The following is a 22,746-nucleotide window of genomic DNA, read 5'->3' on the forward strand; positions in this document are numbered from 1 at the left end:
TGTAGAAAAGTACATTACGGATTGAAAACGGTGCATGCTATGTACTACCGGAAAACTTGGATGCTAAAACTTCACATGAGCCTGGTCATGCCGAAACAATCGGAAATTCTGCTTCTGTATAAAGAAAATAGCTATATCTACCAAGCCAAAGTTACTTTTTGGTTTTATCAAAAACTAAGCAAAATCTATTTCTGCGAAGCAGAGGAGCGTGGACTTCACCTAAATTCTTTTAATCACTGGACAGTACTGAATTTGGGCAGGTTGCTGGTCAGAAACAATCGGTTAAGGGGACCAAATCATGGCCATCACACGCTAAATGCCGCACAACATTATCGGAGGAAATATGCACAGGAAATAATACTAGATTTTTTTTTTTTTTTTTTTAAGATTGATGTATAAATATAAATTTTGCATTTTCCTTAGGAAACCCGTTAAGGAACTCAACAATGTTGCATAAAATAATTAAGACAAAATAAAATGCCATCAAATAATTAAAAATGCAAAAAATATAAGAATTAGTAAAATGACTAACTGCTCCTTACATACAGTACGTCATCCATTGCAGCTATATGCATTTGTTGACCAGCATGGAAAAAAAAAAAAAAAAACAAGAACGTGCTGTCTGCAGCCAAACAATAGTCTTGAAGAGAAAGAGTGCATGAGACGTCAGAGCAAAGTCTCAGGTGTACCTTACCCGGCTTTCAAGAGACCCAAGATGAGATTCTGTAATGCTAAGTAATGGCAAGCACCTCATCATCATGGTCGCCTCTTCAAATACAACCCAAAAATCATTATTGTTTCACTGTAATGTTTCTGCAATCCATTGGATCCTTGATTGGAGTAAACGGCACACAATCTACTTCTGATTAATAGTGTCCGATACTGTCAGTTATCGTTACTCTCCATCGCGTGGATTGGGGTCAGTGCATTCAGTGATATGGATTGGAAAGATGTCCTTTGTAGACTACAAATTCACAAATAACTGAATAGTGTTTTGCCAAGAAATACCAAACCAGCAAATGAGCGACGAGAAGAGAAAAATTGCATTGGGAAGCGGAGAACGGCTCATACAGTCCAACATGCCTGAAAGTATCACAAGACGTATGACATGGATTCATCGACCGATGGGTGAGGCTTCCCCACCGCTGTGTAATGGAGGCACCCGACGCACTCGTCTCCTCGCTCTCTTCTTCATGCAGCAGAAGCTATTCGGTTTGGCTGTGGATGTCTCCATGGTCCATGAGATCCACCTGTGCACAGAAAAGACAGGATTATTAAATGCACCTTATCATTTACCTGGCTACCGGCAGCAATAAAACCGCCCGCACAATGTTGTGTAGGTCGCTCCTGTGCGGTCACTTTTAGTGGATACTAGCCATTGAATACAGGAACACCACACAAGACCTGCCATTAGGAGATGCTCGACCAGTAGTCTAGATCCTGACACATGCCCACTTTTCCTGCTTTCAACACAGGAATATACCCCAGGTCTTCCAAAATATACACCACACCTTCCGCCAATACACTCCACGTCATCCGCCAATACACTCCACGTCATCCGCCAATATACCCCACGTCATCCGCCAATATACCCCACGTCATCCGCCAATATACCCCACGTCATCCGCCAATATACCCCACGTCTTCCGCCAATATACCCCACGTCTTCCGCCAACATACCCCACGTCTTCCGCCAACATACCACACGTCTTCCGCCAATATACCACAAATCATCCGCCAATATACCCCACGTCTTCCGCCAATATACCCCACGTCTTCCGCCAATATACCACAAATCATCCGCCAATATACCTCACGTCTTCCGCCAGTATACCCTCACGTCATCCGCCAATATACCCAGTCTTCACAGATGTCATTCTCACAAGAAAATTAATGCTATTCACTCCTACTTTAGGTGGTTTAAACGTTCGCCCTGTTCCACGTATGTGACAACCATAGTTACTCATTGATACTAGCATGTCTGGCTGACAGAGCGAGAACCAAGTACAACATTGTGGATGTTTTTTTTTTTTTTTTAATGAAAAGCAAATTTCAATGATTTTGTGTTATTTACAGCAGTCGGAGTTCTGTTTTTCCACTATGGTGCTCCGAATCCTGCATACAGAGTAAAATTCCAAAAGTGTGCTGCCTTCTGCTACCACTAGGGGGCGATAACTGCAATGTATACATTGTATGAAGTAAGCTCTTGAGCTCCCCGTAATGGAGGCACTATAAAAGACATTAAGACATTTTAATTTGAGAACTAAGTCCTGGTGAGAAGTGGTAACTGGACATAATAATGTGCACGTACTTGCAGTATAACAGATTTTCTAACTACCATACATAGGTAAGATTGAATACCAGTTAGTTTTCCCAGTCTGTGCAAGGCAAACTCTCCTCCTCATCTTCCGATTCAGGCGAGGCCTCCTTGATCCGTCTAAGTGCTTCGTGAATGCTGCGTGTCAGAGGGTCAGTGTCCGGCAGAAGCGTAAAGGATTCTTTTAAAACGTCTTTTTGTACTTTCTTCAATTTGACTCCTTTTCTGATTTGTGCCAATATGTTATTACTGTCGTCCTCATCTGGGAAAGGAGCCAACATCCGCTGTTCCACCTTCTTCAGATGAAAACTACCACGTTTTAGGGATGCCAGCACTTCATCCATTGGCGAGCTCACTGCAAAAGAGAAGATATAAGAAGCTCCTACAAACACCAAGGTTTATAACCAACACAAGGAAAATGAGGGCAGATAAGGCTCATAAAATGGACATCTTTATTAATACAAAGATAAAATTAACCACGTGCAAAAAAACAGTATTCGAAAAAATTGGACTAGTACACAGTATGTAAAATAATGCATGGTAAAGGAATATGGGTCCTCCATGGACAGTCTTCATATATAGCCTTTAAACTATGGGATTCTGAGTGCTCTCGTACTATATTCCTTTGCCATGCATTATCTTACAGATTGAGTGTGTACTAGTCCAATTTTTAGGAATACTCGTTTTTTAGCACGTTATTAATTTTATCTTTGCATTAATAAAGATGTTCATTTTATGAGACTTGTGCACTTATTTTTCTTGTGTTGGTTATGGGTCTATCCAAGAGTGCGTCTCTATCTATGGAATATGCCTTTTTCTTGAATCTGTGGGTTTTCATTAAACACCAAAATTTATTTCACTAAAAGAAGGCCTCCATCTACGGAAACGGCTACCATACAGATCAACATGAGTCAAAGAAGTGTCCCAATTTCAGGACCTCAACCTGCCAACATGGATGAAGAGCAGCTACAAACAGCATCGTTCTCAGAAGGAAGCGGCATTACCGTACATCAACAATCCAGAGATTTTAAGTTTCACCACGCAAAGTTTTATGGGTAAACTTGCAGAACGTTTTCAGTTTTTCTATAGGAAACTAAAATACACACACAAACAAATGGGACATCGTCTCATCTGCCTATCTTTGGGGTCCTCTTCTACCTAATGGGAATAGTTCATGGCAGAAATTCCCTTTTGAATATTTTTTTTTATTTGTAAATTATTATTCTATAAAGACGGCAGTTTTTAAAAGGGAACAGTTTTTGTTATTACTAAAGCCAAATAGTGATATATTTTTTGTTAGATTATTTTTAAATAGGTTTTCTGTATTTGATGGAAGAAGCATATTGAATCCTGTAAGCAGCTCAAACAGAAAAATGCTTGAAAGCAGATTCATTAGGGTCCGCGCACATCTGCGGATATAAAGTAGCAGAGATTCTCAGCCAGTAAAGTCGGACAGCGATTTTTCCTCACCTAGCATCTGTATGACATTTGTCTGCAATGCATTTTTAACATCAGCTTTTACATACAATAATTCTCGTCATTTCAAGCTAGTTTTCTAACTAATAAAACAATCTTATGGGCCAGGCGCCGCCTCCTCAGCGCTCTTTTCTCATGCCTTAGGCATGCACAGTGAGCGCTGCCCGTCCTTTGTCCTCATTTGCAGTCTAGCTGACTGCGCCTGTGCAGCCGCCGCAATGTGAATAAATCAGAAGACAATGCGGGGAGGGATGTCTTGCAGGGCGGCCGCACATTGGCAGTCAGCTAGACTGCAAATCAGGACGGGCAGCGCTCACTGCCCATGCCCAAGGCATGAGAAAAGAGCGCAGGCGCCGGCTCATTTGAAAACAGCGCTGAGGAGGCGGCGCCGGCACGCACAGGCCCGGAGTGACGGCTGTGCTGCGTCTGATTAGCAAGGAAAGACCTGCCTCTGGAATCATTTCAGGGTAAGAGGGGGCACATTTTATAAGTGATTATTTCAGTGTGTGCAGGCATCATAACTAAAAGAGCCACCTTGTCAGAATGCAGCATTTGTGGCTCTTTTAGTTACAAACGCCTGAGGAGGGGGGTGGGGGGGGCGGAGGTGGGGGGGGGGGGGGTGGGCTGGGGTGACAGGTTCCCTTTAATAGTCTGGGAAGGGGCAATAAATATGGAGCTTTCCAGGCTATTATTATCAGCTCACAGCTGTCTGCATAGCCTTCACTGGTTATAAAAAGGAGATTTTTGTGTACTCACAGTTAAATCTCTTTCTCTTAGCCTCTAATTGGGGGACACAAGACCATGGGTGTTATGCTGCTGTCCACTAGAAGGCGACACTATGCATAATCTGAAAAAGATTAAAACATGGCTCCTCCTCTGCAGTATACACCCCTGGACGGCGTCAGACTTCTCTAGTTTTGTGCAAAAGCATTAGGAGGAACGTAACATGAATAAAATAACCATGCCTATAAGATGTCAGCTATGTATGAGCTCAAGAAAACAATATGAGAACTCAACAGTAACAACGGCCCAGAAAGGGCAACAGGGAGGGAGCTGTGTCCCCCAATTAGAGGCTAAGAGAAAGAGATTTTACGGTGAGTACACAAAAATCTCCTTTACTCTGTCGCCTCATTGGGGGACACAGGACCATGGGACGTCCCAAAGCAGTCCCTGGGTGGGAAGCAATGGACAAATATTGTGTAGACAGGCCCCTAGACTTGGGGCACCACCGCCTGCAGAACACATCTACCCAGGCTCGCTTCCGCTGAGGACAAGGTATGAACTCTGTAGTGTTTAGTAAACGTGTGTAAGCTAGTCCAAGTGGCCGCCTTACACACTTGTTGTGCCGAAGCCTGGTGCCGAATGGCCCAGGAGGCCCCTACCGCCCGTGTGGAGTTTGCCGTAATGGAAGAGGAGAATTCTTAAGGCGGTAGGCCTCTTGTATGGTGGATTTGATCCACCTGGCAAGGGTAGCTTTGGAAGCTTGCAGACCCTTGCAGCCACATTCCGGAAGAAGGAAAAGGGAATCAGACCTCCGGAAGGACGCAGTTCTAGACACATATATACGCAATGCCCTGACGAGGTCAAGCGTATGCAGAGCCTTCTCCACTCTATGAACCGGGACTGGACAAAGGGAAGGCCGAGAAATTTCCTAATTGAGGTGGAAGTTGGACACAACCTTCGGAAGGAAGGATGGGACCGTACGGAGGACTACCTTGTCCTGGTGAAAAACCAGAAAGGGCCGTCTGCAGGAGAGTGCTGTCAGATCAGACACCCTGCGTAGCAAGGTGATTTTTTCCTGGTGACAAACACCTTCTGGGATAGAAGGCAGAGCGAGACCTCATTAAGGGGTTCAAAGTGTGATTCCTGCAATGCTGTCAGGACCAGGTGGAGGTCCCACGTTTCTAGTGGTCATCTGTAGGGGGGGAACCAATTGGGAAAAAACCCCTGAAGGAATGTCCTTACTTGCAGCTTGGTAGCAATGCGCCTTTGAAAAGGCACTGAAGGGCTGACACCTGGCTCTTAAGCGAGCCAAGGGACAGCCTGGTCTCCAGACCCGATTGGAGAAAACCAGGTAATTTGGGGAGGGAATAAGGGAATGGGGTCTGGCAGCGAGATTCGCACCAGGTAAAGAGAACTTTCCAGGTACGGTAATGGATCTTGGCAGAGGCTGGCTTCCGTGCCCTGATCATGGTCCTAATGACATCCGTCGAGAGCCCTGCCTAGGTTAGAACCCAGGTTTCAAGGGCCACGCCGTCAAATTGAGAGCCCCTGAGTTCTGGTGGTAGAACGGGCCTTGTGATAGAAGATCCGGGTGGTCAGGGAGGCGTCAGGGGGAGTCTGCTGAAAGTTGTACGACGTCGTCGTACCATGTACGTCTGGGCCAGACCGGTGCGATTAGGATGCTTGATCTTCCTCACCACTCTGGATATCAGGGGAGAGGTGGAAAAATGTACAGAAGCTGGAACTGGGACCAGTCCTGAACCAGAACGTCTGCTCCGAGCGACCGCGGATCTTGTGTTCTGGCCATGAAGTTGGAGACCTTGGCATTGAAGTGGGATGCCATTAGGTCCACATCCGGGGTCCCTCAGCGATGGCAGATCTGGCGAAAAATTTCGGGATGGAGAGACCACTCTCCCGAGTCTATTCCTTGTCGTCTGAGGAAGTCAGCTTCCCAGTTGTCCACACCCGGAATGTGGACCGTCGAGAGAACAGAGTCTGTGTCCTCCGCCTAATGAAGGATGTGTGACACTTCTCGCATCGCCTGCGTACTGCGGGTCCCCCCTTGGTGATTCACATATGCCACAGCCGTGGCATTGTCCGATTGTATTCTGATGTGAGGCTGCCAGTAAGTGATTGAAGGCCCTCAATGCCAGGAGGATGGCACGAATTTCCAGGATGTTGATGGGCATGGTCGCTTCCACTGTGGATCACTTGCCCTGTGGTGTAGGTGCACCGCACCCCAACCCGTCAGGCTCGCATCAATGGTCAGAACCTTCCATTGACCTGTGAGAAAGGATCTCCCCTTTGCTAGCGAGGTTGGCTTGAGCCACCAGGGCAGGGACCTCCTGGTTGACGACGTTAGCCGGAACTTCCTGTCGAGAAAAAAAAGGATTCCTGTCCCAGGACTTGAGAATGGCTGGTTGGAGAGGCCTGAGGTGAATCTGGGCAAATAGGACCGCTTCTATTGCTGCCCCCATCCTGCCGAGGACTCTCATGGCAAACCGGAGAGATCGAGGGGGTTTGCAGAGGGTGCAAACTCCTAGGGAGAGAGCCAGTGCCTTGTCCTTGGGAAGGAGCACTAGACCCTTGGAGGTGTTGAATAGCATTCCCAGAAAGGTCAGAGACTGACTCGGGGTTGGTGATGACCTTTGTAGGCTGACTAACCAGCCCATGCGACTCAGTGTCAGTTGTGATTGAGACGCTGAGCTCGCAGTCCTTGAAGGTGGGAGCCTTGATGAGTAGATCGTCCAGGTATGGAACGACTACTATGCCTCTGGAGTGCACGACGTCTATGGTGGCTGCCATGACCTTGGTAAACACTCTGGGAGCTGTGGCGAGTCCGAACGGGAGAGCCACGAACTGGTAGTGGTCCTGGTCGATTGCAAGCCTGAGAAAACTTTGATGGGCAGGTGTAATTGGTATATGCAGGTATGCGTCCTGTATGTCTATGAAGGCGAGATATTCTCCCTTCTCCATGGACGCAATGATGGACCGAACGGACTCCATGCGGAAGTGACAAGCCTGTACATATTTGTTGAGTTGTTTTAGGTCCAGTATGGGCCATGCGCTGCCTCCTTTCTTGGGGACTACGAATAGATTGGAGTAGAACCCTCGGAAGCGCCGGCCGTGGGAACCGATACTATGGCTCCTGCTTGAAGAAGTGAGGAAACCGCTTGGTGGAAGGCACGAGCCTTGGCTAGCGGTTTGGGGGGGGGGGGGGGGGGGGGAACAGAGAGGAAGTATCTGTTTGGTGGGATGGAGGTGAACTCTATCTTGTATCCGGAAGACACTAGTTTCCTGACCCACCTGTCTTCTGTAATAGGCATCCAGACTTGCTGAAAGATCAAAAGTCAGAGTCCGTGAGTCATGAGGAGGATAAAGTCTGAGGTTTTCCTCCTTTGGGCTTTGACTGGCCTGCTTTTGACTGCCAGGTCTTGTCCGGCCTTTGCGTCGACCGTGAGTTGTCCCTGCGTGGGGAACGGTTATGATTTTATGCTGGACGCGAGAAGGACCAGACTGAAGAATTCAGAAAGGATCGGAAGAGGGTTTGGTTACGCTTCTTGTAAGTGCGTTTAAGTTTCAGTTGAGGGAGAGAGAGGTACTCTTACCCCGGGTGGCGTTGGATATCATTGTGTCCTACTTTTCACCGAAAAGTCGCTCACTGAGATACGGGAGGTGCGTGAGGGACTCCTTTGAGGCTGCGTCCGCTTACCATTCCCGCAGCCAGAGGATACGCCGAATCGTGATGACGTTTGATGCTATCTCCGCTACACCCCTTGCTGAATCCAGAGTTGCATGAAGCATGTAATCTGCTACAACTGCTATTTGAACCGCTTGGTCCGACAGCTCAGGAGAAGATGCTTGGAGGACAGCTTGTAAAATTTTGGCCCAAGCCAGGATGGCCTTGGCAGCCCAAACTGAAGCGAATGCAGGAGCCAGGGAGGCCCCTGCCGCCTCGTAAACTGAATGAGCCATGCATTCTACCTGCCGGTCTGCTGCGTCCCTGAGGGTTGAGCTATCTGGCAGTGAAAGGAGGGTCTGTGCTGCTAGTCTAGAGACTGGGGGGTCCATTCCTTGGTGTCCTTCTGTGGGAAAAGGTACCTTGCCTCCAGATATTTGCGATTAGCAAATTTTTTCTCAGGCTGTGAGAGCTGCTTTTTAAGGATCGCCTTAAATTCTGGGTGGTTAGAGAAAACCTTAGGCCGCTTCAGAGCTCCTTCAAATGAAATCTTGTGTTATGGGGCCTCTGGTGGCGGATCAGAAATGTCCAGCCCCCGATGGATGGAAGAGATTATGTTCTCAACTAGCGCTGTATTGCTAGAGGGAATTGGGATCAGGGACCTTTCCGTTTCCTTGTCTGAGTCGGAGTCACAGATGCCTTCCGAATCCTGTGTATCACTGAGGCGTCCCCTGCTGGGTGAGCCGGGGCAGAGGCCTTCTCTGGTCGGGGATTGTGGAGACCTGCATTGTCTGCCCCTGGAAGGGGACGGTCTAGATGACCTGGAACTATGGACTTGACCTATGAGCCCGCTTGCATCCTGACCTAGACGAGGATGTGCCAGGGTCGTCCTGTTCCTGAGTCAAGCTCTCCCTTTGCTGGCTAACGTTCATAGCCGAGACATGACTCTGCAGAGCCTGAAGCAATGTGGAGGTTTGGTTATCTATAGACTGTCAGATTTCGACTTCTGAGTGACCCATTCCGGCGTGGCATTAAACACTGAAGCATTGGCAGGGCTTCTTGGGGCTCTGACGCAGTAGTCTAGATGCAGTCCTGGCAGTGCAGGTACATGCTGCCACTGGGGAGAGCGGTCCTGCAGGCTGTGCAGAATGCATAATAGCAGTCCTGCGTGGTTCTCTTGGACCTTGAGCCCGGCATAGTGCACAGAGTGCAGAAGGGCTGACTATGCAGAGGAACCTATAGGGGAGCCTTATAGGGAATATGGATTCACAGCCGAGTAAAAAAAACCCAGCTGTGCTCTTACCCCACCGGTTTGCTCCCAGGTCCAGCGCCGAAGATACACAGTCCTGTTTTCCCCCCGTTTTCCCCCCGGAGACTGGCTGGGCTGGTCCTGCTGACCAGGAGGTGCAGGGTTAATCCCTGCAGCAGAAATGGCCGCCGAGAAGAAGAGGAAGGGGGAGAAGAGCTGAAAAAAGGCGGCCGAGCTGTGTAAAAACGCGCCCTTTCTGTCTTGATCCGCCCCCTCTATGACACTGTAGAGTGTCATATTTGTCCGGGAGGGGGTCGGATCTTAACCGGACCCCCCCAGATTTAAAGGCAGGATAGCGGTGGGGCCATAAGCGGAAGGGGGGGCCCGGTGAGGGGTCCCCCCGAGGCAATATAGAGCTGGTGCTGCTGCAGAGACAGTGGCGCAGGGAGCCCTGTGTCTCTATTGTGCCATGCTTGCCTGCACTCCCCCCGGCCCCGACAGGAGCCCGCAGCTGAGCTGGGGTCCCTGGATGCAGGCACAGTGTGCTGGCCCATTGCTGGGAGCTGCAGAGTGCTGCCTGTACAGGCCCTACCTGAGGCGTCTCAACCTAATGCCCCCAAAGGGGAATTAGGGACGGTGCTGCTGTCACCATCAGCGAGCTGTATCCTCGCCTCGACCTCAACCCAGAAACCAAAGGGAATTGGGGAAGGCGGGGGGTCTTGACTTCGAACCAGCACCCGAGGGACTGGGGAAGGAGCGACTTGGGGAATAGCCATCTCGACTTCAACCGGGCACCCCGTAATAGGGGGGCCGAAGAAGGAGCCATGCCGGGAGTCTCGCAGGAGACCCACTTTTCTTCATCTGTAATCCCATCGGAAAAACAGAGTAAAGAAAAAAAATTTAGGTGTGCCTCCTATGCGACACTAAGCATAAACTGGAGAAGGCTGACGCCGTCCAGGGGTGTATACTGCAGAGGAGGAGCCATGGTTAATCTTTTTCAGATTATGCGTAGTGTCGCCTCCTATTGGACAGCAGCATAACCCTGTAGAATGTAAGCCCGCAAGGGCAGGGTCCTCGCCCCTCTGTATCATTCTGTCATTGTTAGTTTGTTTACTGTGATATCTGTAACTTGTATGTAACCCCTTCTCATGTAAAGCACCATGGAATCAATGGTGCTATATAAATAAATAATAATAATAATAATACCACCCAAGGTCCTGTGTCCCCCAATGAGGCGACAGACTAAAAGTGGAGTCCCTCCCAAAAAAAAAAAAAGAATGCTGTGGGGTTCCCCCTACTTTTAGTAACCAGCAAAGGCTAAACAGACAGCTGCAGGCTGATATTAATAACCTAGGAAGGGGCCATGGATATTGGCCCCCTTTCAGATTAATAACATCAGCCCTCAGCCCCCCCAGGAATGGATCATTCATTAGATTCACCAATTCCCTCGGCTCTTCCGACTTGTCCTGATGCGCTGGCAAGTGGGGTAATAGATTTGTGGTTGACGTCAGTTGTTTCATGTCCGCTGACATAAAGCCCAGGGGTTAGTAATGGGGGGTGTCTATCAGAATCCCCCATTACTAACCCCGTAGTCAAAAGCAATACGGCTGTTCCGGATGGCTTTGATGAGCAGTCATGTTACTGATGTCACCGCTCACCACGCCATCCAGATGTAGCAAAGTTGAGGATCGTCATGGGACCTCATTATTTTGGAATTACGGCAGACAGGCAAGTATAACTTTGATTTCTATGGGAATAAATGGCTAAAAAGAGGGACATGGAGTGTTTTTTTTAATTAAAATACTTTTCTCAGTGTGTCTTTATGACTTTTGACTACGCTGTTCGTAATGTGGGTAAGTATTGTAACTATAATAAAACAGTAATTTTAGTTACTTTTATACTTCAAATCTGAGTGAGCTTACACCTAGGGACCTAAGTGATTGACCCCATATATAGTCTTTTAGTAGCCTTAGAGCTTTAACAAGTGCCACACAAATGTTGTCAATCTGAAAAAAAGGTAATAGAGTACACTGCAGAACATTGGGATTCTTCTCTCTAGTGCCAGAAAATAAAATAACTAATTCACTCAATATCTACATTCAAAAACTGCTATAAATAAAATTCTAATAGATAGTCGTATATCCGCGCTAGAAATAATCCCGCTCTTGTTCAAATAAAACAATGATCAAGGGCACCTCTTTTATAGTCTTTCAGATATTTCTGGTCCTATATTAAAATTTACCTTATGAAGGACAGTAAAATCTTCCAAATCTTCTAACGCCCACTGAATTTTCAGCAGATTAGATCTAGTTAGAAACAGATATATACTAAGGGATGGAAGTATATTATGGAATATCCTTCAATGTTACGCAGGCACATACATATTAAAACGTGTTAAAAATCATAAACACACAGAAGGATTTCCTAGAGGAGAGTTTTCGGTGTCGTTAGGGGATGTTTACCTCATTGAGACTCAGTTAGCTCCCCCACTCCTCGGCTCTTCAATGATTCTCCGTGCAGTGGATCCAGGTATGAGAACCAGTATGTTAGCGATGGGAGTGCGGGTAGTAAGCACTGCCCCGGCCGGAGGCAGAACTCACCAAAGCCATCACTCGTTGTTACCAGCGTGGAGTAGATGCGCGCTGTAGCGAATAGCCGCTCGGTTCACTGACAGTGCAGGACCTTGCATGACGTCACGGTCACGTGGTGGCACACGACTGGCTATGGATAGCGCAATGGACCAAATCCAAAGCATTTCGGAATAGACGTATTCCTTCCTCAGGGATTCACTATTACGTTTCGGAATAGACGTATTTCTTCCTCAGGGATTCCCTGAGGAAGGAATACGTCTATTCCGAAATGCGTTGGATTTGGTCTATTGCGCTATCCATAGCCAGTCACGTGTGCCACCACGTGACCGTGACGTCACACAAGGTCCTGCACTGTCAGTGAACCGAGCCGCTATTCTCTACAGCGCGCATCTACTCCACGCTGGTAACAACGAGTGATGGCTTTGGTGAGTTCTGCCGCCGGCCGGGGCAGTGCTTACTACCCGCACTCCCATCGCTAACATACTGGTTCTCATACCTGGATCCACTGCGCGGAGAATCATAGAAGAGCCGAGGAGTGGGGGAGCTAACTGAGTCTCAATGAGGTAAACGACACCGAAAACTCTCCTCTAGGAAATCCTTCTGTGTGTTTATGATTTTTAACACGTTTTAATATGTATGTGCCTGCGTAACATTGAAGGATACTCCATAATATACTTCCATCCCTTAGTATATATCGGTTTCTAACTAGATCTAATCTGCTGAAAATTCAGTGGGCGTTAGAAGATTTTACTGTGCTTCATAAGGTAAATTTTAATATAGGACCAGAAATATCTGATATAAAAGAGGTGCCCTTGATCATTGTTTTATTTGAACAAGAGAGGGATTATTTCTAGCGCGGATATACGACTATCTATTAGAATTTTATTAAAAGACACAGAGAAGTGGTACTGTGTCATTTATCTGCTGCAAGAACTTAATATAGCAAGCGCCACTGGTGTTTAGATATTTACTTTATAAATAAAATTCTGTACTGAAACTAAAATACAAAAAATATATATATATATATAACCCTGAGATAACAAAAAATGCTAGTACATGCCCTCGTTGTCTCCCACCTCGACTACTACAACATGCTTCTCTGTGGCCTCCTGAGTAGCTTTTACACCCCTCCAGTTCACCCTCGCCTCCGCAGTCTACCTCTCTGGCACTGGTATTATTCAGACTCTCTTCTGCCCATCTCTTTAGATGCCCAGATAATGCAATTTACAATACGATGACGACACAAAGTCGCCCATATTGGGAAATTCTCCAATTTCCCAATGTGTCCTTATAAAGGCTTCCTTCTTTGTTCTCTGCACCTCGCATCAATGTCTCCAGCACTTTTTCCATGCCCCCTTCGCCATACATGGGAACTTTCTATCCCAATACATCATACTCTCACAAAAAAATTAACTTGACAATTCCCCTTTTCAAAAAAAAAAAGCCTACATTAACCCCACTGCCATATTAGCAGCTCCTCACCTGCCGTCTCCATCCCCAGTCCTCGTTGGCAGGGCTTTCTCTTCTTATTTACTAGTCATTCACTAATTAAGCTCTTGTTTTATTGTTGTGGTTATTTAACCCCTTCTTTCACATGTACATCGCATAGCCATAAACATTGTTTTAAAGTAACAAAAAAATTAAAAAACGGGCTTCATACCTCTTCTTCTTTCTATGCCGTCCAGAGCTCCGGTTTTCTTCAGTTTGTTTCTGGCACTGACGAGCTGACTGCTATCAAATAATTGGGACAGAGGGCCGCCGGAAGGTGCCTGGGTGGCCAGCTCTTCTGATTCCTTCTTGACGTGAATAACTCTGACTTCTAGAGGATTTGCTTCTTTCTGCAGAGGTGGAGGAGGTGGTGGTGGCGGCGGCGGTGGTGGAGAGGATAGTGGAAGTGACAGGGGCTGCGCAGCATTAGGTTCAAGTGTACTATGAGTGAAAGTGGGGAGTGACGTTGCTTCCTGAAGCCCAGAGGTACTTACACCAGGAGGTAATAACTTATCTTCAAGTTTTAGGTTTTCGAGCGTAACCTCCAAAGGCTGTACAATTTCTGGTGACTCCATGTCAACTATCCCCTGTGTCTGAATACTGACAGAGAGGGATTGTGGCTCATCAACACTGGGGGTAACTCTCCCTACGGTTTTTCTTCTACTGTGAGTCAGACGCAGTCTTGTCGACTTAAGGATCACTTGCCCAGGATGTCGCTGAACAAAGGAAAAAAAAAATAGACTCAGCAAATAAATGCATTGTAAATGGTAAAAAAAAAGTCACTACTGCAAAACATGGTGCACCTATATGTCCTCTAACCTCTATCACATGGCCTACACGTAGTGAGTATAATAATAACCGAGACCATGAAGTGAATTATACCAACAGACCTCCAAAGGAGCAGAGTCATCAGGACGCATCCCAGCTCATTGTCGCTTCTAAAGTGATTCCCAGACATATTTTGGGCTACATTTTAGTAAACAGCTCAGTCAAATGATTTTCAAAGGAAAGAGTAACCACAAAATATGACTTATTTATTATAAGAGGTTTTCCAAGCTAAAGTTAAAATTTCCTGTCTGTGATAATAATGAGACGGCTGAAAACTCTTCTGTTTAGAACAGGAAGTGTGAGTCTAGTATCAATCATAGTGGTTATGTAATAATTACAGGACTACAGGAATACATATAGTCACAAGGGAAAAAGGTAAAAACAAAAAACCCACAATTATCAAAGATGCATTTAACAAAAATTTACTACAATAGGTCATTTCCTGGTGACACTTCGATTAATCTAATTTGAGGGACCTTCCTATTGAACTTTAACCTGCTCAAACATATTATATAAGCCGTGAAAACTAGGAAGGATTTTTCTTGAAGCATGATGAAAAATAATTCTGCTTTGTAGAAACCTCCTGTGTTTACTTGGCCAGGTTTACAGGACACAATCACGGGCTTTAAATGGCCGCCGATCGGCTACAGTCTTGATTAGGCAGATTGACCACAAATCTCTGTACAGATTAATCGTTATTATAATACCCATCACACCTGACAAACGAGCGTTTTATTCGTTTATCACATTCTTGCTGGCCTGATAATCATACTATAATGATTTTAATGTTTCTACCAACGCCTGTTCCTTTATTATTTGGCTCCATCCAAATGGGCTCTAATAATGTGGTTTACATGAGTGATCAATGTGGATTACCACTAAACTGAGTGGTCTTGTGTCAAACATACGGCCAACACTTAAATCTTAAGTCTACTTTTGTAACCTCCTAAGCTTTTTAACCTGTCTGGCTACGTTACTATACGCTTGGGTTTCTAAATTAACAATGGTAAGACTCAACAATGTATGTAAGAGTATGAGAATAAAACGGCGGTAACTTATGACATCTATAATATAACGCTGGGAGCGTCACTCTGTCCGAAGCCTTTATAGACTGCGCAAGTGCAAGCGCCGGCACAGTCTGGGCCTCACAGAGTGACGCTCCCGGGAGATCGCAGTATGCGTTCACACTGAACGCACACCGCGATCTCCAACAGAGAAGCAGGGACCGCCAGGAGGGTGAGTATCGGCCATATTCACCTGTCCTGCGTTCCATCGCTGAGCGCCGCCATCTTCCCGGTCTTCGGCCTGTGACCTTCAGTTCAGAGGGCGCGATGACGCGCTTAATGCGCGCCGGCGCCGCCCTCTGACTGAACAGTCACAGCCAGGAGACCGGGAAGATGGCGGCGCCCAGCGGTGGAACGCAGGACAGGTGAATATAGTAAGTGCTGGGGGGCCTGAAATGGCGGCGATACCGGCACCTGACCCCCACAGCGCGCCGGTGTCCCCGCCTGCTCAGGCCCCCGGATGGGTGCAGCACATGACAGGATGGGGACGCAGGATGGGTGCAGCACATGACAGGATGGGGGCGCAGGATGGGTGCAGCACATGACAGGATGGGGACGCAGGATGGGTGCAGCACATGACAGGATTGGGACGCAGGATGGGTGCAGCATATGACAGGATGGGGACGCAGGATGGAGCAGCACATGACAGGATGGGGACGCAGGATGGGTGCAGCACATGACAGGATGGGGACGCAGGATGGGTGCAGCACATGACAGGATGGGGACGCAGGATGGGTGCAGCACATGACAGGATGGGGACGCAGGATGGAGAAGCACATGACAGGATGGGGATGCAGGATGGAGCAGCACATGACAGGATGGAGACCATATACCAATATAAATGCTCGCCAGCCGGGCGTAGAACGGGTTCAATAGCTAGTATAATTATATTATAAGGTTCATGGTAAAGCGCTTTCTAGGAAGGAGATTAAGCCATCTTGCCATTTTGTCAAGCACAGAGCATAGCAATTTTATTGGTTTCACTGTACTAAGGTGATCCATTAATAAAGATTATACACGGATGGTGGCACCATTGCTAAGCATATCTGCATCCCCCCCAGCTAACCTGCTTAAATGTGCGAAGCCGGTCCAAAGTCTTCTGTCGCTCCTGAGTAACCCAAATGCTTTTGCGATCTTCTTCATCTTGATGTTTGTCTTGAACCTGAACAGAAGACATAATACATATCTAAATAATGTTTTATAGTAATAACGATTATACAATAATAGCATATACTATTATACAATAGTAATACAATATAAAATACTATACTATTTCTATAATGTCAATGAAATAATTTTAGCCCATAACCCAATATTTTTACATAACTAATCCCTTAGTGACAGAGCTAATTTGGTACTTAATGACCAACCCAATTTTTTACAATTCTGACCACTGTCACTTTAGGAGGTTATAACTCTGCAACGCTTCAATGGATCCCACTGATTCTGAGACTGTTTTTTCGTGACATATTGTACCCCATTGTTAGTGGTAAAAGTTCTTCAATATGACATGTGTTTATTTATGGAAAAAATGCAAAATTTGGCAAAAATGTAGAAAATTTTGCAATTTTCAAACTCTTAATTTTTGTACCCTTAAATATGAGAGAGGTGTCACACAAAATCTATATATATATATAATTGCCTAAGGATTTTTCCGTCTGTCTGTCTGTCCTGGAAATCCCGCGTCTCTGATTGGTCGAGGCCGCCAGGCCTCGACCAATCAGCGACAGGCACAGTATCGACGTAGAAATCCCGCGTCTCTGATTGGTCGAGGCCGCCAGGCCTCGACCAATCAGCAACGGACACAGCGATGATGATGTCATAATGGTTGCCATGGCGACGATAATGTCATAAAGGTTGCCTCGACCAATCAGCGACGGGCACAGTCTGCCGCGAATTCTGGAATCATCATTGTCCATATACTACGGGGACATGCATATTCTAGAATACCCGATGCGTTAGAATCGGGCCACAATCTAGTAGTTAATAAATAACATTTCCTACATGTCAACTTTACATCAGCACAATTTTGGAAACATTTTTTTTTTGTTAGGACATTATAAGGGTTAAAAGTTGATCAGCGATTTCTCATTTTTCCAACAAAATTTACAAGACCATTTTTTTTAGGGACCACCTTACATTTGAAGTGAGTTTGGGGGGTCAATACAACAGAAAATACCCAAAAGTGACACCATTCTAAAAACTGGACCCCTCAAGGTGCAAAAAACCACATTCGAGAATTTTATTAACCCTTCAGGTGCTTCACGAGAACTAAAGCAATGTGGAAGGAAAAAAAAATTAACATTTTACTTTTTTTAAAAACTTTTCAGGGTTTGGATAGCATGAAGTGTTTCAGAGATGTAGCACTTCCATTCTTCAGCCTGTGTCTGCCAGCAAGGTGCTCGCTAGTTATAGTTTAAAACCGCCAGAGAAGCCGATACAGGAAAAAGACTGCTGGCATTTTACTGAAGTGAGTTCATGTTTGGTGGATGTGCCGGAGTCTTAGAGATGTTGAGAGCACATACACTTGTTGCGAATTATTAACCCGAAGAACTTCAATATGTACAAATGACACTCCTTACCTACATAGAAGGCAACTGTCAAAAAACTGACTGGCACAACCAAACAAGAAAAAGACAAGTGTGAACAGGTGCAAGCTAAGAGACACGCTATAGAACTAACAAATCAAAGCTGTGCTCTGAAACGCTATAACATATAAACACTGAATGTATGAAATTGGACCTGCATTACTGCTGTAGAAAACATGTTAAAAAAATGAAATTACGGTAGCCAATTTGTGTGAGCCCAACAGCCAGCAACAAGGCGTACCCCTTTGTTGGGACCCTAAACCTAACATGATGCCTCTCCCGGTCTAAAAGCCTACAATTATACAGGTAGGATTAACAAAGGTTTATGCCTTGTGGCTGGCTGTTGGGCTCACAAAAATTGGCCAATTTAGGTGTCTGGGGAGAAAAGACATGCCCTCCAGACAGACTACAGGTATGTTGGGCTAATAAAAAAAAACCTGAATATTGCAGCATTAGAAGGGACCCCAAATAAAAGAGCCACCTTGACAGAATGCAGCATTAGTGCTGCACAAGATGGCTCTTTTAGTTAAAAACGCCAGGGACGGGGTGACAGGTTCCCTTTAAGAATGTATTTACAATGTTATTGCTTTTATTCTTTTTTTATTCCTAGAAAACGCCTGTAAGGAAAAGATAATTGTATTCAATAGCAGCTATTTCGGGTCAGGGCATAAGGGTGGTACACACTGCTACAGTTCCCAATCACATATAGGCACACAGACAGAGCAACGAGTTAAGCATAATGGTGCAGGCGACCTCCAGGTCCCAATACCTATCACTCCTATCAGTTTGATAAATTACTCCAATTTGAAAAACCAAGTTGTCTTATCTTGTTGGCTTTGGAGATCTAAATCAAACCTGCATTAATCAGCATCACTCAAATTGTGTGCTGCCCTTCTGCCTCTATCCATGCCCACTAAAGTCCAAGCTTTGTTGTTTCCCATGATCAGTTGTCCAGAGCCAAAAGGTTTATATTTATCCTTCAGGGTAGGTGTATAATGGGTTGTGTCTTTGCAGGACAAGTTGTACTATTTGGTGGTACTATGAAGCCCTTTACTACCACAGCACCCTGCCATCACATTGTAGGGAGCCCACTGATGCCATCCTTGAAGGGTTTAAATGGAGAGAATTAGATTTTTCTGATCCATCCCAGCTGTTCATGAGGGAGGCCAGGAGTCAACCACTACAAAAAAGTGCCGGTACGAGCACCATGTGGTACAGTATGGCATGATTTCATGTCAGTGCACTAAAGAGGTTAAATTTCAAGGAATTATCCAGGGTAAGAAAAAAGGGTCTTTTTTTCCCAAAGAAGCAGCCACACTCTTGTCAATCGACTGTTTAGTATTGCAGCATTCAGAAGGGCGAGTTGGGGTGTGCTGCGCTGCTGGGGAGGAATCAGATGAATAGAAATATGTTGCAGTTTATTTCCAACGCGTTTCCAGATCGAACTGTCCTCTTACTCAGGGGAACACAATAGCTGTTTATTCTGGTTTCCCTGAGGAAGAGGTTTCTTTGACCTGTAAATGCGTTGGGAATTGCAACATATTACTATTCATCCGATTGCTGTGAATTCTTCACCAGTAGCCCAGCACACCCGCAACTCTCCCCTTGGGATATAACAACGTTGGCTTATTCAACTAGCGGAGCGGGTGCTGTGGTCAAGGTGAGCACAATGGAGCAATGATTGAAGCAAACATATTATTTTCTGCTTTTTACTAAGTTTCTAAGGCACATCTTTTTGTTATTCAGCCCTTGTACGTTAATCTATAGCTCACAACACAATATGATGTAGCCACCACAAGCCCCCCAAACAGCATAATGCCCTTACATTAAGTATGATGTGAAAAGTGACTGACAAAAAACAAACTAAGGCCTCTTTCAGACGTCATTGTCTCCGGTACGTGTAGTGACAGTTTTCTCACGTACCGGAGACACTGACACACGTAGACCCATTCAAGTGAATGGGTCTATGCACATGTCTCCGTGTTTTCACAGACCGTGTGTCCGTGTTGAAAACACGGCGACATGTCCGTTTATCGCCGGCAGCACGTACCGCAATACGTGCCGCACACGTGCACACGGAGAACAGTGTGCACTCTCCTCCGTGTGCACGTACCGCCCGCTGGAGAGATAGCGCTACAGATAAGCGCTGTCCCCCCTGCGTGCGGTGCTGAATCCAGAATTCATCCCTTCTTCCAAGCAGCATTTGCTGGAAAGAAGTGATGAATCTTTTTTTTTTCTTTTTTTCACCATAAAAATAAAGTTTATTTGTCCCCTCCTGCCTCCCATCCCCTGTGCGCCCCCCTGGCTGGCCAGGAAATACTCACCCAGCTCCAGCGATGTCTCCTCTTAGCGGCTGCAGCCTGTGCTGTGTGAGCGGTCACGTGGTCCCGCTCATTACAGTGGGGGAATATGCGCATATTCCTCACTGTAATTAGCGTTCCCACGTGACCGCTCACACAGCACAGGCTGCAGCTGCTGAGAGGACAGAGGAGACATCGCGGGAGCTAGGTGAGTATTTCTATGCAAGGGGCCGGGCGGCGCACGGGGGATGGGAGGGGGGAGCTCAGCAGAACTTTATTTTTAACAAAAAAAAAGGATCTTTCATCTCTTCTCTCCTGCGGGGGAGAAGAGATGAATGCGGCTTCAGCACCACACAGGGGGGACAGCGCTTAGTGTAGCGCTGTCTCCCCTGCACGGTCCGTGTGGTCCTCAGGCGGCACACGGATGCCGCACGTGTGCCACACTGATGTGCTACGTGAGCACACGGACACAGATAATTCCGGTACAGATTTCTCCGGTACCGGAATTATCAGGACGTCTGAAAGAGGCCTAAACAAATATTACTTAACTCGACAAAGTTCCTTCACCCCCAGAGTGTGTACAGTGGTTCCATTCAGCTTGTGTGATCTAGCGAGGTCTCAGATGCACTGAAGCTGAAGGATGGAAGACGGCCAACAAAGTCTTGTTCCTCTATTGTAGCCAACAATATCTGTATGCTGAAGATGCAGATAGTCCTGCTTGGTATCACAATTTCAATGCTAAGGGTGGCGGTCCGTCTACTCAAATGATAGGTGGGCATCACTACTTCCAGTCTCTTGCCATCTGTTAACTCATGGGTGGTACACTATCCCCCAACTCATGGGTGGCACACCACTACTTCTAGCCTCTTGCCATCCCCCAACTCATGGGTGTTACACCACAACTTACAGTCCTCACTTGGGCATCTCCCAACTCACGGATGGTACACCACTACTTTCAGCCCCCTTGTGTGTATCCCATCTCATGAGCGGTACATCATCATCTCCAGCCCTCTTGGACATCCTCCAACTCACGGACAGTACACCAGGCTGTCCCCCAACTTACAGGTGGTATACCCAAGGACGGCTACAGATTTTTGTGGGCCCCGGGTGAAAGAGACTCAATGGGCCCCTTTAACACATACCACGATTCATGATGCACAGATACGGCAGAGAAATACAGGTATTGTACAATGCTAAAGATTTTACTTACTTCTTACATAGCAGGAGTCATATCTATTGTAAATTCTACAATAGGTCAAAAACCGGACAGTATAGTCCTCCATATAGTATTATGGGCACAACATAGCGCTCCATACGGAATAATGGGCCCAATATATTGCTCCAGTATATGAAAGGTCCCATATACTGCTTCATACTTTAAAAAAAAAAAAAAAGAAATACTCACCTCTCCTCGCTTGGCCGCTCCTCAGCTCCAGACTCCTCAGAGTCACCATCTTCTGGCTGTGACTGTTCATGCAGAGGGCGAACACTAGTTACGTCATATCGAGCCCTCTGACCTGAAATGTCACAGTCAGAAGACGCCGCAGTGGAGGAATGGGGAGAGGCAAGTATTGCAAGTACTGGGGCCTTGAGCAAGTGGGAAGGGGCACACTCACGGGCGCTGGCACCGGGCCCCCATAACACGCCGGTGTACCCGACGGCGAGTGGACCCCCGCCTGCTCAGGGCCTTGGCACTTGCTCGGGTGCTGATGCTGGCCCTGGGTACACCACTACATCCAGCCCCCATGGCTGTCCCCCAATTCACTGGCAGTACACCACTACTCCCAGCACCTTGGCTGTCCCACAATTCACTGGCAGTACACCACTATTCCCAGCACCTCAGCTGTCCCACAATTCACTGGCAGTACACCACTACTCCCAGCACCTTGGCTGTTCCAATCCATGAGCCAGGCAGAAACAGCCAAAAAGACTGGCAGGCCAGTTTGCCCAGGTCTTTTATAAATCAAAGACATGTGCCATTGTCTGTTTGCGTACAGTATTTTTAAGAACTATCAGAAAGGGTGTAGTGTAAGCCAGAAAGGAGTAAGGTTTTATCCTCATGATGGAGCTTCCTGTTTTCAAATAAAAATATGATTTTTGGGGATTTAAGTGCCGGAAAATCCATTTTTCTTTTGGAGTTCTACATTTAAGAACAGTAAATTTCCACAACAAAGAATAAACTCACTCCTTGTGTGGCATGATGAATTCTATACTGTTCGTCAGTCTGAAGACGCTGCTGCAGCTTTTCACTGTTCTTAGCGATGCAAATCTCCTAACAAAAAGAAAAGAAAAAAAAGAAGCCAAAACCACAGAACAGAAGGTCAGTAAAATACAATGAAATATAAGAGGAAGATCAGTCCGTTAAAGTGTACACCAAAGACAATTTGGGACTAGTTATTGCTTTTGACATTTCCCTTGAACAGAAAAAAACCATTTTAATAAA

The 22,746-nt window shown here is 46.3% G+C and overlaps 1 protein-coding gene across 1 annotated transcript in view; it reads right to left on the reverse strand.

Moving 5' to 3' along the window:
* Positions 1-384: 384 nt before the first annotated feature.
* Positions 385-22,746, reverse strand: part of JMY (junction mediating and regulatory protein, p53 cofactor) — a 113,053-nt gene continuing 90,691 nt past the window's right edge. The window contains exons 7-11 of the mRNA XM_069749859.1: positions 22,489-22,575; positions 16,482-16,577; positions 13,696-14,239; positions 2,362-2,672; positions 385-1,250 (exon numbers count right to left, since the gene is read on the reverse strand). Of these exons, the coding sequence (XP_069605960.1) occupies positions 2,365-2,672; positions 13,696-14,239; positions 16,482-16,577; positions 22,489-22,575 (1,035 nt within the window). The 3' untranslated portion in view covers positions 385-1,250; positions 2,362-2,364. The remainder of the gene's footprint in view (positions 1,251-2,361; positions 2,673-13,695; positions 14,240-16,481; positions 16,578-22,488; positions 22,576-22,746) is intronic.

This window comes from Ranitomeya imitator, chromosome 1 (assembly GCF_032444005.1).
Source record: "Ranitomeya imitator isolate aRanImi1 chromosome 1, aRanImi1.pri, whole genome shotgun sequence".
NCBI lineage: Eukaryota > Metazoa > Chordata > Amphibia > Anura > Dendrobatidae > Ranitomeya > Ranitomeya imitator.